At 43.7% G+C, this 17,291-nt stretch overlaps 1 protein-coding gene across 1 annotated transcript in view; it reads left to right on the forward strand.

The window, feature by feature from the left end:
- HOMER2 (homer scaffold protein 2) overlaps nucleotides 1–17,291 on the forward strand; it is a 76,798-nt gene that overhangs the window by 9,475 nt on the left and 50,032 nt on the right. Inside the window, exon 2 of the mRNA XM_075575575.1 lies at nucleotides 15,974–16,130. Within this exon, the coding sequence (XP_075431690.1) occupies nucleotides 15,974–16,130 (157 nt within the window). The remainder of the gene's footprint in view (nucleotides 1–15,973; nucleotides 16,131–17,291) is intronic.

A 17,291-nucleotide genomic window follows, 5' to 3' on the forward strand; every position in this document is an offset into this window, starting at 1 on the left:
TCTAACAGGACTTTCGCTCATCCCGATAACGGGAGGGTTTTAGACATTTCAGGCATAACAAGGTCATTGGCTTCCTGATACAAAAGGGACCTTTCCTAAGGCAAACATTTCCACACGTTTTTGGGGGGTTCTGACCGTTGGAAACTTTTGGTTCCTTTTCAGCTGGATCCTCGGAGGCCGAATGCGTGTTTCTCATGTTCTTTTCAGTCCACTCTCTCCTAGGACCCAACATTAGTGACAGGCTGTCGCTTTGCATGAGGGAGGTCGTGTTCAACCTCCAGAAACATTACACACAGGGGGGAGCGTTAAAATCTATTTATAGGCTCGTCACCCAGATGTAACCCCCTTTTAAACTCATCAGTACAACTGGGTCATTGTCGCTCTAGAGGACCTGCGGTGAGTTCCTCTGCAGTGCGTTACCAGGGCCTTTCAGCGCGGAAGGAAAGTTATACTGAGGAACTGGCCGTGTGATGGTGGAATGTCCTTGTTTTGCTCTGGAATTCAGACTCCCAGTCAGTGTCTGGCCGGAGAGTATGTGACAACACAACATATCAGATCTGAAGAAAAGAGACCTGTTGGGATCTTAGATTTGTTTTGTATACATGCTGTTAAGGGCATTTACAGTGTAATGTGTTATACGTAGTAACTTGCAGAGAATCCAGTTTCTTGAAGTTGGTGAGGTATAGCAAATTAGGGTGTGTGTATGTATGTATGTGTATATATGTATATATATATAAAGCAGAAAGTAGCCGTGTTAGTCCAGTTGCGATAGTGCAGAATAAATGAGTTCTTCAGTATTAGGTGATACCTTTTTTTATTGGACTAACAATTTATGTCATAGGACAAGCTTTCGAGAGTTCTCCTCTCTTCTTCAGGTCAGCAATACTCCAATAAAAAAGGTATCACATAATACTGAAGAACATATATATATATATATATATATATATATATATATATATATATATATATATATATATTATTCCACTCCATTATAGAACTGATCTCTTATTGAAACTAGATCAATTTTGGTCACCACGGCACCTGTATTTTGTCCGCACTGACTAATGTAATATTGCTATTTTAATTTTAAGGTACAGCTGTAGGTTTTTTTTTTAAATCTAATCCTACTACTTTACCCACTTGTCTTCATCCTATTAGTGACGTGGTCATTGCAACTGCAAAGTCGCCAGTTCTAATCAATTCAACCAAATTTTTTTTTCTTCTTACTAACGTTTCATTGTCACGGGAGACGAGGTTATTTACACCTTTTTTTACCGGGATCATTCATTGAGCAAAACAAGGCAGAGAAATAAATTGTGACTCAGTTTGGACTCTGAATCCCCCCCACCCCAACCTTATATACGACTGGGCACCCACAAACCATATACTGGTTGTGGGTCACCTTGGCACTAGCTGGGGTACCCCCCTTAACCTAGTGATTCCTTCAGCTACAGGAATACATATTTATCCCTGTGCCTCATTCTCCTTTCTGGGATGTGCTGAAGCAGGGTACCCTAGCGGTGAGTCGCGCTTGCGTTTTAAAGGGGAGGTATTGCCAGGACAATGTGCCTACTTGTATCCGAGATTCGGGCACTGTTCCCGGGCACATTTATAGGGGAACCGGTAACTCCGGACCCCAACCTCCTAGGCACATTCTGTCAACGGTTCCTCCGAAACCCTCCCCTTGAAACTCATACCCTGGCAATCCCTGCTTGATGGCACGCCCGGAAAGGGAAAAACACAAACAATGGTTTTATTACAGATGGTATAATGCAGTAATACAATGTTACTGGGCCCAAGAACTAACTCTCTTGGACCCTTATACACAGAGCAGGGATATACCAAAACGTGCTTGACCTTTTATTATAGAGCCATTTTACCCCTCCTGTCACGTTCATCATGGCCAATTATGCATTAAATAATTGGCTAAGAAAAAAGTCTAATATATTTTGTATAGGGATTAAACATAGGAGGTTAACTGACTAATCAAATTATTGCTATTTTAGTTTAATTGAGCTACAGTTGTAGGTTTTTTATCTAGTTTTGATATAATCTGGATACTTTACCTGCGTCTATTCATCTTATTAGTGACGTGATCATTGCAACTAGGGAAAACAACCCGTTCTAATCAATTCAACAATTTATTTTTTCTTCTTACTAACCATGTAATCACTGCTAATTATGCATTAAATAATTGACTAAAAAAAAAGTCCCAACGCATTTGATTGTTTTAGGGACAGATGGCAGAGCACCCAACCATATGGCAAACTAGTTCCAGTCTGTTTACGCTAAATTCACAATTAGCCCAAATCTCATTTCCAATTAAAATGGATATAAATCACATTTTTACACATCTGCAGCTACTTAAAGATGTTTTATGTGCGCTGCCCGTATTGAAGAGCCCATATCAATCTTAACGGTGACAGGTGGATAAGCAAGATGATCGTTGCAGGAAGTAGGGTTTGACACACGGACGTTTGTTACAATTGGTTTAATAGCGCAGCATGCAATTAGGATTAATAGTACCGTCTAGACCAAGGGGCTCAACTCCAGTCCTCAAGCCCCTCCCAACAGGTCAGGTTTTCAGGATATCCCAGCTTCAGCACAGGTGGCTCAATCAGAGGCTCTGAGCCACCTTTGCTGAAGCAGGGACTGAGTGAGCCACCTGTGCTGAAGCTGGGATTCCTGAAAACCTGACCTGTTGGGGTGGGGGGCTTGAGAACTGGAGTTGACCGGTGTACGCCAGAGTGTTTGCTCACACGGAGGCAACACTGCGCTATTGATCCTAATTGCGTGCTGCGCTTTTAAAACGAAATTTGCTTTGAAATAAGTATTTATTTGCGTCGCTCTCGACTTCCTTAGATCATAATGATGGATTTGTCATATTGCCAATCCCATCAGTGTGTCATCTGTGACTCAGGAAGTGGAATCCCGGGGGGGAAGAAACAGCGGCGCACTGCTACAGTTCAAATATAAAGGGCGGATTGCTCATGAGAATGAAAAACAATTTATTGGGCTAATCGCAGCATCATAAAAGGAAGGGCAGGCAGAGAGATCCTCTGACGCGTTTCGCGGATATGAGCGCTTTGTCTCGGGTGCCAAAATGAGATTGTAAGCTGTTTGCGTCAGACTCGCCAGGGGGTCATTTCATTAAGATGTGATAGTACAGATTTGGCATGCCACACGGAATCGCCCATTCAATGTGAGAGTCCGTGCAGTAGCGCCAAATTGGTACTATCGCAGCTTAAAGCAGCAATCCTGGTGTGTGTGTGTGTGTATTATTATTTTCTGCTCCAGAGACCTTCTGCTTCCCGAGATACTCCCTTCTGTAGGGGGTGCTGGTATCTGCAGGAAGCAGCGCCGATGGGGCTATCAAAATGGCGGCGTTTAAATGTCCTGCATCACTCTGGCCAACAGGAAGCCGTGACATCACCCGTTGCAGCTTCCTATTGGCCCATGTGACCTGGGACATTTTAACTTCCACAGAGATACCTGCGCCCCCTACGGAGGTAAGTGTCTCTGGGAGCAGGGGGTCCCCGGAGCTGAAACTAACACATTTCAACTCCGGAGACCCCCTGCTTCAATCCTACAACTAAAATAAAAACCTTTTAGGGTCCTGGAGGTCTAGAAGTATTCGCCCCAAGAAAACAATCAAGTGCCCAGGACATAACTGGTACATGATTGGGGCACTGTAAAGATTAATGAATTACCCCATTAAAGGCTCTAAATTAAATCTATAGTGGCGCTTCTACCATAGGTGCTCTATAAGAAGAAATATAATATTTTATTAGCGCTGCTTGATATTTGTTGATGCCGCAAATAAATATACCCTTTCACAATTGGGATCTACCTTTAACGGTGCATTCCCACACTGTCGGCCATTTCTTAGGCCTCGGACACGCTTACCGCTGGCGCGCTGAGGCTCAGGGAAAGCGGGTGCTTTCCCTGGCCTTGCGGTTGCTTACCGCAAGCGCTCTCAGCAGCCGTCACGGGGCGGTCCGGGGGTGGGCGCGTCACTGGCCGGGGGCGGGCCAGTGACGTCACGGAGCTGGTTCGCCCTCATTGGGCGAACCGCTCACGTGACCGGCCTGTCTCGCCGGCAAGCGGGGGAATTTTAAATTCCCCCAAGACCTGCGCTTCCGCAAGCGCGCGGAAGCGCAGGTGAGCCCCTACTAAAGCCGCTCCAATTGCGGCTGTAGGGGCTCAGTGCTGAGCGGGAGCGCGCCTCAGCGTGTTCCGCCAGCAAGCACCTAACATGTCCGGGGCCTTAGGGACCTCTAATTAGGGAAGTGTTTTCTTTTCCTTTATCCCACCCTGTTCTTATCTGAGACCCAATACAGATAAGGGGAGGAGGGCTAAAAAAAAAGTATACATTTCCCAGAACTTGACCCCTTAAACATGTCACTGGAATTGGTTAACTTTTGGTCCGGGAGGAATTGGCTCTTTTTAAAATAGATCTCCTACACTGGCGACACACTTTATTCGAGCTCGGCTAGTCCCACGAATTCGGGTATACCCGGGTGTATTGAGGTTTGTGACTGTTTTCTGCCCGAGTGCATTGAGGTATTTTCCAGGCAGGGATTTAAGCATTTTATTCCCGCTGGCTGCAATACTGCACAGTATATATATATAAACTGCATTACAATTCATGAATTTATGCCATCTGGTAGACACGCGAAGCATTGCAGCCTATTAAATCCTAATCATTATCATTTAACAGATCAGCCGCCCGTCAGCCAGGCATGAACCCAGGCTGGGAAGGCAAATGCAACGGGGCTTGTCAGAGGTGAGGAGCGGCGCATTCCAGGTATCTGCCAGGTACATACTGGGTATTTGCTCGAATAAAGTGTGTCGGTGCAGTATTTGCTGTGTAGCATAAAATAGTTTTTAAAGAGACTGATCTATTGTTGTGTAAGAGGCAATCCAAGCATTTACAAAATAATGTTTAAAAAAATATATATATGCTGCCTTTTGATTACCCATTTTATTAAAAATGAATTACCTAAGCTGCCAATCTATTAGTTCTCCTGTGATTGATCGGCACAATCCTGCATTCTAGGGCTCACTAAATGGCTGCCTTTCAGTTTCAAAACAATCCTTCAGTCAGTGTAACTAAGGAGCTACAATGTTTTTTCTCGTATTAATAATGTAACATTATCTCTGGTTACAGTTTGCATCGCAAACTGCTGGGAATATTGGCAACAAATGATCGCAATCAGAAAAGTGTTACAAATACTTGCACTGCTGTGTGCTAAAACCTGCTATAGAAATCAAAGGAGAATATATACCTTGTTTTTGAGCCTTTCTATATATCTATATCTTCAGCCCTTGTTGAGCCGCAGCTGGCTGAAGGCCTCGCCAATGATCCCCTTGCCACTGCGATTGCTGCCCTCTCCTCCACGTTTCTCCAACAGATTTCATCATCCTATCTTACTTTTGGGCATCGTCTTCATCTTTTCGTTTTTCCGTGTAATCCAGTTGTGTACAATCTTTGTCCCACGTTCGTCCTTTCTTCTTGTGATATGTTCGTCCCACGGCCATTTTAATTTCTTTCAACGTGTGATGTCACAGACTTTTGTTTGGAATCCACTCATCTGCCTCCCTGTAATACCCAGCATACATCTCTCCATACTTCTGAAGTATCTTTGCATTTAGGGTTCAAGTTTTTCATCCATACGGAAGCACATGCAGGATGCAGTGGTGTACACAGCAAAGACTGATCAAAAGCAGGCACACTGGAAGTTTCCCTTGCAAGATTGTCTTGCTTCTTTCAAATGTGCCCCATCCCATCTTAATTCTCCAATTTATTTTCATTTAAAATAAAAAGTCTCACATGTGGATGTGCAACTTGGACCCCGAGTGTGAGGATGGTTCAGAGGTTTTGGTCAATGTGGAGAGATGAATGATGGGTATTGACCAAAGAGATGGGGAAAGGAATGAGTGGGTTAGATACAAGTCTGTGACATCAAAAGGGTGAATAAGTTAAAATGGCGGTGGGCAAGAAGAAATGGACAAAGATGGTACTCGATTTGGATTCCAATAGAGATTAAAAAACCCAGACGACGACCAAAAGTAAGATGGGCGGGTGACATCAGAAACTTTGTTGGAGCGACATGGAGAAGAGAGGCTTGTAACCGTAGTACCTGGAAGATCATTGGGGAGGCCTTCATCCAAGGTGGATAATCACGTGGTGATTACCACCCCCCAACCCCCCCGCACTTCTATATGGAATCAGTTTGGAATACTAACTAAAAGTGGATAAATGGCTTTCTTGCCATGTTTCCTTATTTAAAGATGGATAACTTACTGTAGTTTTGATCTACATTTATTTTACAAGTGATAAAATAAATAAAAATACAATAACCAGCAATGGAAATGTTGTTTTACTCTTTTAGGTATAAGAAGTGAGTATTTTCACTTTTCATAAACCAGACACGCTGCTTTAATATGCACTGTAGGTGGACGTTCACAGAGGTACAAAATTGGAGTCTTTATAATGTGAAATTATAATAGGCTTTATTGTGCCTTTTCCTTTTTATCAGGAAATCATCCAAACACAGGGGGGAACAAAGCTTCTATTCACTTGGGAGTATCTCTAGTGAAAATACCATGCAATTAATTCACAACTCCCTAAGTCAAGCAGGTCTCGCAGCCCCCAAAATATATAGCATGAAAATAAGCAGATATAAGCAGTCTCTTAATAATGAAAGTCTTATCTGTTAGCTGCTGTAGAGTAAGCTTCTCTGCTTTCCTGGAACCGCACCCGTGCGTGCACAGAAAATATCAGCATCCAGGTTTAGAAGTCTTATTTGGTGTCTTGCAATCAGCTATGCTGGGCAGAGCTCAAGACATGTGCTGTCTCCAAAGGTCAGCTCTCAGTCAGAGCTAAGGAGTCACTTCCTGTCTCAAAGGCTGGCTTTTTCTACCACCTCTAATCAGGCAGGTGGTGTTAGTTAATTTGCTACCAGCAGTTAACCACCACACTGCTGGATTAGAGGCACATTTGTGAACAGGGATAAGTCCCCTGTTACATGCACAATTGCATATTGAAATATAAAAAGTAACCGGTACTGGATTTCTTTTCTGTAACACATGCAGCTGACTTTATAGCCAACAGGGATATAAGCTGTGGGTGTTTGGTATACATGTACGGTGGATACAGTGGCACAGTAATGATTGCAGTGTTTTTTTTATTAGGAATATAAAGTGGTGCAGTGTGTATATGATTTACAGAAGGCATAAGAAGACTGAAAGTGCTTGTAAGAATGTAACGCTGTGTTCAGAAAATGTTAGTTTTGCGGTCTGCTAAGGTAATGTCCAAGTTAATTTCTTGACTAGTCAAGCGTTGTAATTCCATATTTGTTGGCAGATATATAGTACTGTGATAGGGCAATCTGTAGGGCCGGGGTGGTCAGCTCAAGTCCTCAAAGGCTTCCATAGGGTCAGGTATCTTGGGTGATTTTAGGATGAATTTGCCTTTTTTAATGCAGGAGACGTGTAGGAAGAGCGACACATTTTAGGGATATGCCAAACTTCGAGCTTGAATTCAGCAATACAAAATCCATCTGTATTAAACTTTTTTCCCCCTAGATTTGCCTGATTTATTAGGCTTTCATAGCATGAGCATTCAGCATTTGACAGTAGTGTTCTTCATTTCCTCATCACGGCAATCAGTTGTGAAGTGATGTGAAACTCCATGAGACCACTCAGACATCTGTTAACTAGCCAACGTTATGCATGTATTACACTTCCCAAACATGCACCTGCAACTCCCCCTCCCCCACCTCTAAAGGGTTACTGTTGGAATACATTCTCTTATTCCGTGTTCATAAAGATTCCAATACGTTAGATTTTTGTTCAGCAGACATTAGTTAATTCTTGGTTTTACTCAATCAAGCCCCTCTACAATCCCTGACTGATATCACCCAATTTCTTGGCTCCATTTCCTCTCTGAATGAGAAGAGTGAGCTGCTAGTTCTTGGGGATTTCAACTTCAATTGGCTTGACCCTAAAAACCACAAAATCCAGATACAACTCAAGTCACTTAACCTATCGCAACTCATTTCCCAACCCACACGGATAAACCTGAAATCGCATAACCATTCCTTGCTAGACTGGATTCTCTCCTCAAACCCCAGCAGAATCCAATCCTCTGGCATCCTTCCTGATATTTTCAGTGACCATGCAATAGTGTACTGTGTAAGGAAAATTAAACCGCCCCATTCAAGCCCTAAAGTTTTCCTCACTAGAACATTTAAAAACTTTAACCCACAACAGTTTCTGGATGACCTTACCAACTGCCCATGGCACAGAATCGATTTAATTCCCGACCCTGATTCTGCGCTCGACTATTTCCAATCTGAGTTCTTAAAACTCTGCGATACCCATGCTCCACTACGCAAAATAAGGGTATGGGGGGCCCACCTTCCATGGGTTACACCTGACCTTATAGCACTCTACCAGTTCAGGGATGCCTTGTGGAAAAGCTACAAAGTAACTGGCACTAGCAAGGATCTCAATCACTACAGATGCATGAGGAACATGTGCACAAGGCAAACAAGGCATGCAAAAGCACAATATTACTCTGACAATCTCCACCAAAATACATCAAACCCAGCTAACTTCTGGAAGGTTATCAACAATATGTTCCAGCCTCCTAACCATCAACAGCCAAGTAATATCACTAAGGGGGATATTACTCTGACAAACCCCACTGACATTGCAAATGAATTCAATGATTACTTTGTGGGGTGTGCCACTAACTTATTAGCGAAACGCAGCCCAAACCACAAACCTGAATCTCATCCTAGGAGTACCCCTATAATCCAACCCGCTCCCAACACTGCCCACAATTTTCAATTTGGCCCAGTATCTGAAGAGGAGATTATACAAGCGCTCCTCAAACTAAAACTACGCAGCCAATGTGGACCTGACTTACTACAATCTAGGTTCCTACGACTTGGTGCCCCAGCCATTGCCAAACCAATTGCTTCCATAGTCAACTCTATCCTGTCTGCAGGCCATATCCCTAAGACCTGGAAAACTGCCAGAGTTGTCCCAATCTTCAAAAGTGGGGACAAAAACACTGTCTCAAACTACAGGCCAATCTCACTTCTCCCAATTCTATCCAAAGTCATGGAAAAATGTGTCCACTCCCAACTAAGCGATTTCTATACCAAAACAAATTTCCCTAGCCAATTCCAATCTGGCTTTCGTCCCAAACACTCCACCGTAACTACCCTGCTAAAAGTTTGCAATGAAATCCAGTGTGGAATGGAACGGGGACAACTCACTGGTGCAGTATTCCTAGATTTTGCAAAGGCTTTTGACACAGTTGATCATGTTATCCTGCTTAACAAACTCCAGAGCTCTGGAATACGGAAGCATGCATTAAACTGGTTTCAGTCCTACCTATCAGGAAGATCTCAACATGTGTCCATCTCAGGCTCTAACTCCAACCCCCTGGATATCACCTGTGGTGTCCCGCAAGGCTCTGTTCTGGGGCCCCTACTCTTCTCAGTGTTCATTAATGATCTTCCCACAGCTTGTAAGGAAGCCTCATTACACATGTATGCAGATGACACAATCCTATATGCACACAGCCATAGCCTCTCTGACCTTCAACACATACTTCAGTCTGACTTTTTGAGACTCGAAAACTGGATTTCCCAAAACAAACTGTTTTTAAACACTGACAAGACTGTAACAATGGTATTTGGGGCCAAGACTAAATTTTTAAAGCTTCCAGTGACTGAGCTCCTGATTAGAACCAACGCTAACACCACCCTAACACCTGTCACTAGTTTTAAATACCTGGGCTTATGGTTTGACTCCCACTTAACATTCGGGATGCACATTGATACCCTGACAACCAAGACCTACGCCAAACTAGGGGTACTTTACAGGAACAAATCCTCCCTAAGTCTCCTGGTCAGAAAGCATATCACACAGCAGATGCTAATGCCAATTATTGACTATGGAGACATAGTATATGGCTCGGCACCTCAAACCTACCTTAGCAAACTTGACACCCTCTACAATTCAATTTGTCATTTTGTTCTCCAATGCAACTACAACACACATCACTGCGAAATGCTCGAAGAACTAGATTGGTCAACACTAGAGTCTAGGCGCAAAGTTCACCTTTCCTGTCTTGCCTTTAAATTCTTCATGGGCAAGCTACCCAGCTACCTGAACAAGCTCCTCACCCCTACCACTTGCAGCACTTATCACCTGACTCCAAAAGACTGTTCACGGTCCCAAGGCTCAACAAAGTATCCGGACGTTCCTCCTTCTCCTACCGTGCACCCCAAAACTGGAACAACCTACCAGAGACTCTCACATCCACCACCAGTCTAAATTCTTTCAAATTTAAGGCTGTCTCACATTTTAACCTGGTCTGTAACTGTTTCATACGCTCATAATATATATTTTCTTTAACTGTGCACGCAATGTCTTGTATATAATGTATACCCTGTTCATTTATGTAACTGTACTTGTAACCATGTATTATTTGTTTTACTCTGTGCCCAGGACATACTTGAAAACGAGAGGTAACTCTCAATGTATTACTTCCTGGTAAAATATTTTATAAATAAAATAAATAAATACATGTGCTCAGATGCAACGATAGAGAAACCTTTGTTCAGTCGCATACTGCTGATGTTACATGTAGAGAGAAGGGTCTTGGAGAGAGGGGGGTCTTGGAGAGAGGGGGGTCTTGGAGAGAGGGGGGTCTTGGAGAGAGGGGGGTCTTGGAGAGAGGGGGGTCTTGGAGAGAGGGGGGTCTTGGAGAGAGAGGGAGTGATCAGATTACAACTGTATTTATTCACTAACTCCACCCCTTTCTCCGCATGGCTTCTTCAGACAGAGGACTTTTCATGTTGGGTTTCATACTAGGCCTTGAAATTCTATACCAAAGCCAACCTCCAGCATTTGTTTTGCATTAAACCTTCACTGCAACTCAACTCTTTTGGCTACATGAATTGTATGAATTCTAAATCTTACAACATATTCTCATTCAATTGTCTTGATATAAGTTCTCATTCATACATTTTAATATAATAAACGGATTTCTAAGAGTTACTAGAAGGTTAGAACGTATCGGGGCCGACCCTGTGTTGCCATGGGCTCATGACCTCACAGAGAAGTATATTTCAGATAAGGGGAAGGTTCGCAAAGGTTAGGTTCTCGGAGGACAAGAGGAGTGGCGCCTCGGGGAAAGTAGATAGGTGTGTTAAAGTAATATTGACCAGGCCCCCCTATTTTATTGTGTTGTAGATGGGAACTGTGCCACTGAGGATCCCAGCAGAAGGCTAAGAGAGTCCAACATAGCTAACGAATAGGAAACCTGCATGCCACAGAGAGCATCTTTTCTGAAGAGCAGGACAGACTGGGGGTGGGGCACGATATTGACATTACTAGTTTAACTCCTACAGGGTTCTGGAGAGGGTGACTGATGCTTTAAACTAATATAATAAAAGTGAAAGTGTGTCTGTCGGCTTAAATTGCATGTAAGGTTCCTTTGTGGCTCATCTTGTAGAAGGGAACAACTCTGGTTCTATGATCAGTCCGGCATTTACTGTACATATTTCTCCAATGTTTTTGCATATATGGCATTAATATGTCCACCTGACTTCTCTATAAATGCAGAGAAGAACAGTTAAAACAGCCACACTCGCATGTTGTGCCATTTCAACAGCAATGATACCATATTATTTCACACACGTGCAGAGACCAGACACAACGCTTCAAGAGGTGGAGGGGGGGAGAGGGGGAAATTGCACCACCCTTTGTCAGCTATGAAAATACAATGAACAGAAAGGGTGCCCCTTTATACAGGTTGGTCCTCACGGCTAGCACTCCTGACCTCTACCCCTCCCCCACCCTTTTTATCATAAGGAGAGTACAGGTAAATGCTTCGTCACGTATGATAATGGATTAAGGATTCTGTAGACCAGGTGCGGTGAACTCCCAGTCCTCAAAGACCACCAACTGGCCACGTATTAGGTATATCCCTGCTTCAGCACCGATGGCTCAGTTGTTCTGATTGAGCCATCTGTGCTGAAGTAGGGTGACTTCGCTGCTCGCTGGTAACATTCTAACAGGGTGACCTCATCAGTTACCCCTGAGTTAGGGGGGAGTTTAATGGCGCACAGATTATAAGGAGATGTATCAAACTCTGCGTCTCCGTGCGTCCATGTTTTATCTTGTGTATGTGTCTCAAAATCCGCCGGGTCTGAGGTGGTGTACATTTTTCTGGCTAAAAACTTGCGTCAAATATAAGAAACCCTTTTACATTTGACGCCAACGCAGGCAGAAAATGGAGCAGTGCGTTAATACAAATTCTTTCCATTGATGCATCTGTGCGTTGACCTGAAAGCATTGTGCTCATCCTATATCTACTCTTCAATGAAGATGCACCGCAAGGGTTAATCGGCACTGGCAGGTTGTATTGTGCTCGGGTTGCTGACATGTCTTTAGAAGAAAATAACAGACTTAATTAGTTGTCTATAGAAAGTCCATTCAATCCTGGAACATCTGAAGTCTATTTTTAATGTGATGCTGAGAAATAACAGCGGGCTGTTACACAAGGATATCTATTTTTGTTACGCAGGAAAGTACATTCCAGACAGTCGGGCTTAGCCCTGCCATGTCACTGTAAGAGAGGTGACCTCACTCTACTGCTCCTTCCATCATGAAACCGTAAATGCCAACTGGAAATGTTCTTTTAGTGCATGGGATACGGAATTAATATCTGTGGTCCCCGAAACGTTATCCTTGTGACCATATCTCATTTTTGAGTGCAGTCAATGAAATGTTTATAAATAGAGCTATTGTATGTCTATCATCAATCTTCAGCCCTTGTTGATCCACTGCTGGATGAAGGCCTCACCAATTATCTTCCAGGTACTGCGGTTGCGAGCTTCTCTCTTCTCTCGCCTTCTCTCTCCTCTCTCCTCTCTCCTCTCTCCTTCTCTCTCCTTCTCTCTCCTTCTCTCTCCTTCTCTCTCCTTCTCTCTCCTTCTCTCTCCAGTTTATGCAGTTTAGAACGAAAGGAAAGAGAAATGTGGGGTCAGGTTGACTTGCTTTAGCTCCTCCTTTTGTGTCCATCACTGTGTCCTGAGCAGGCTTTGCCTCACACAAAGTCCCCCCTCTTCTTCGGTTTTGGTCCTCTAATGAGTTGGCTACAAGGGGAGGAAACATTTGATTGACATGTCTGCTCGGAATGCCCTCTGGAAAAATAGGCCGTTGCATTGTTGCATTATTTACAGCTTCCTTTGTCATTATATTGAGTGCAGGAGAGGTAAAGTTAAACTAGACGTCAAGCTAAATTGCCCCAGAACACTGGAGAATTGACACTAAAATATACTTGTTTAAAGGAACTTTTTTTCTTTTGATTTTAGTTTCTTGCAAACAATAAACATGTAGTGCCAGGTAATGCAATAATACAGAGGAAATGGCTTCTTTAATTCAGAGTTCAAAGAAACTGGAGGGCAGAGCGAGAGATGTTAAGAAATATCAGCAGAATAAGTAGACGGTTTCACAACCATTGGTATTTCAGGATTAGTTTATGCGCTATGACAGAAATGGCCCAACTCCATTCCTCAAGGGCCACCAACAGGTCAGGTGTTAAGAATATCCCTGCTTCAGTACAGGTGGTTCCGTTGAACACTGAGCCACCTGTGCGGAACATGGATATCCTTAAAACCGTTGGTGACCCGTGAGAACTGGAGTTGGCCACTTATGCACTATGGAATTACCCATCTGGAAGTTGGAAGCAACCCAAATTACTATTCTCTTGGCTACCCATTCTTTCCCATCCCGCCACACCCGGACATAATTACTCTTGGGAATCCATCTTCCTCGTGTCCAATTCCAGTAAATCAAGAACTAGAAGTAGTTATTTTATTTGGATAAGGCTGAAATGGCTTGCTAACTTCAATGACAGGTCTAGTAATGAGCCTAGAATGAGCATAGAAGCAAGGCAATTTTGAATTGTAACAAGCTCCTTCCATGAAGCTGTAACGGATTTGAGCACTGGTTCTTTATTTGTGATGGAAGAAGAGAAAAGTGCATCACCTGGACGGAGAACGAATGTCTTTCAGAGAAGGTGAATGCAGACTTCGGTAAAATTCCATGCCACGTAGCAGAAAATCATGCTGATGTTTCGAGGTGTCAAATTGCCCGCGCGGCACGTGGATTTCAGTTCCACTTGCCCTGTTAGGGTGACTGAGGAATGTAATGTCAGAAGGGAAAGCCAATAATAGAACCAGATAGCAAAGCAATGTGTGAAATACTGACTGTTAAAGTTCATACAACTATTCCATTTTTAAGGCTTGTTAGATCTTATATTAGTGTCTTGCCCCTAAAATGTTTATAAGATGCCTTTTGTATAAAACAATGAAAATCCAGCTTTGCCCGCCCGTGTTCTCTATGCATCCAAAGTGACATTCAAGTACATATTCCTATATTAAACTAGTGGTTTCCAATATTTTTAGGAACCCTAGAACTATATTGTGAAATTCTGCGGAACCCCAACCTTCTCTAATAGCGCGTCTGAGATCACATGCATTGTAAGGAACCCCAACCCTCTCTAATAGCGCGTCTGAGATCAGATGCATTGTAAGGAACCCCAACCCTCTCTAATAGCGCGTCTGAGATCAGATACATTGTAAGGAACCCCAACCCTCTCTAATAGCGCGTCTGAGATCAGATGCATTGTAAGGAACCCCAACCCTCTCTAATAGCGCGTCTGAGATCAGATGCATTGTAAGGAACCCCAACCCTCTCTAATAGCGCGTCTGAGATCAGATGCATTGTAACGAACCCCAACCCTCTCTAATAGCGCGTCTGAGATCAGATGCATTGTAAGGAACCCCAACCCTCTCTAATAGTGCGTCTGAGATCAGATGCATTGTAAATTTCTCTGCATTTGGTACAATTTTCAAAATTACCTGAAAATTGCAGGGGGCGCCCAGGGGAACCCTAGTTGAAAAATATTATTAAACACTTTTTTTTAAACTTAACGTGACCACATTATAGATTTGGGCATTAAAGAGTCGTCGTGGTATTTATGAGATAACATTATGAGTTGCATTCGTACAGGCTTCTGGGTCTGGGGGGGGGGTCATTGCTGCGTTCAAATATTGATTTTTGTCATTTGGTAAGAACCGTACAAGAACTAAAGAAGAACACAATCCATGCGCAGAGCCTTGGGCTGCACTTTGAGTTGCTGCCTCTGTAGGAAACGTTATTCTGGAGGTTGTTGTTGTTGTTGTTGTAACAACATCCATAATTCATGGAAGTTTGTACATGAAACCCAAAAGTATCTTCTTCAAGTCCAAAAGATGGTATCACCACCTACTCCGAAATGGCAATCTTATAGTGAGTTGGGCGCAGGGTTGCCACCTTCTGTTGAAGGCTAACCCGGAGACGTTTTGTAATAATAACATATTTACATTTATTTATCTTCTTTATATATTTCTTTTCGGCAGCATCTCCTCCTCTCCCTGCAAGGTCCCAGTCCGCATGGCTCCACGAGGTCAAATGGCGCGTGTTGCCACGGCAACGGTATGGCGCGCAGGCGTCACGTGATGCCCCGCTGTCATGGCGTCATGATGTCACGTCGCATCCCATTGTCATGGCAACGCGGCGCCATTTGACATCACACAGCCAGGTTGACGGGATTTGCAGGGGGAGATGCTGCTGCCACCTGGATATTTTCCAGGTAAACCTGTAGCCCGGAGATACATGGCCGAAACTCGTAGTCTCCGGGTCAAACCCGGAGTGGTGGCAACCCTGCTTGGGTGCTATGGAATATTTACTAAGCAGTGCCTTTTGAATGAGCCGATGGGGTGCCGTGGGACTTATGACTGCTTAGGAAGTCTCTGGCCCTACATGTTTTGGAATAGCAAATTCTTCAGGAAGGTTTTTTATCTGACATTGTGCAACTTTCTTTCTCTTTTAACAGAGAACAACCCATCTTCACCACCAGAGCGCACGTCTTCCAGATCGATCCCAGCACCAAGAAGAACTGGGTCCCTGCAAGTAAACAAGCCGTATCCGTGTCCTACTTCTATGACAGCACAAGGAACAGCTATCGGATTATCAGTGTTGATGGGACCAAGGTAGGCACTTGTAGGCTTATTACCAGTCATATTAGTGCTGGTCCTAATAATACCAGATATTAATGCAGCGAATGAATCCATGTACTTACGGGAATCCCTAAAAGTCTTTGCAAACATGTTGTTGTCCTGTGGGTCATATAAATAAAAGGTATTCATTATTGGATATGAGCTATATTTGTGCTGGATACTTAATCATTCCCGGGCAGGGGGATTCATTCCTTTTATTTCTAACTAATCAGTAGGCCTATATGACTTCATATATATATATATTTTTTAAATATTAACTTTTTTTTGTTTTTTTAAAATTTGTGATATTCGTTGTAAATATGGCGGTCCCAATATAGAACCTTGTTATTGGATATGTGGTTAATTAACCCATTCAATGCTGGATGGACCAGCAATGCATTTCTTAGGCCTGGGACATAGTAGCTTCAGCCTCGCGGAGCCGCGCTGAGCAGATACACTAACCCCCCTGCATCTGTCATCAGCGCGGCTATAGTTTCCCCTTCCGCATGCGTGCTGATGCGTGCGGAGGCTGAGAAACTTTGCCGAGACAGGCAAGTTTCAAATTTGCCGCCCGGGGAAGCGATGTGAGCGGTCACGTGACCACTCACATCCAATGGGAGCGAGGGACTAGCTCCGCCTCCTGACACGCCTCCGGCCCGCCCCCGGAGTGCGCTCACTGCCTCGCCTGCCAGGACAGGAAAAGTTCCATTTTGAGCAGGCGAGGCAGAGCAGGAGCGCGGCTCAGGGCGGCTGAACCTGCTATGTCCCAGGCCTTAGTAATGTGTAACACAGGGGTTAAAACTGAAAATACAGCCCAATGGGCCTTAGAGTAACCCTTTGGCCGCCTGCTCCGACTTATTCACTGTAGTCTCTCAGGCAGCGGAAAGCGCTTTTTTCTTCCGAGCGTGGCTGATATAAGTCTGTATGGTAAAGATAGCATCGATGCTTGCAAAATGTATGCTATTTCTACGTCTGAAATTACATTACAATACTTTTTTGGCCCACATACCTGTGGACACATTTTGGGGGGCGGATTTGGATTCTGTAGCGGATCAGCCGTTCCTTCGATTCGCTGAAATCCGCGGACCAATCTCAAAAAGGGCGATTTTCGCGTTTTTTTAAATTATTGTTGCTAATACTCGCTACGGATTCTGT

This window comes from Ascaphus truei, chromosome 18 (assembly GCF_040206685.1).
Source record: "Ascaphus truei isolate aAscTru1 chromosome 18, aAscTru1.hap1, whole genome shotgun sequence".
NCBI classification, from domain to species: Eukaryota; Metazoa; Chordata; class Amphibia; order Anura; family Ascaphidae; genus Ascaphus; species Ascaphus truei.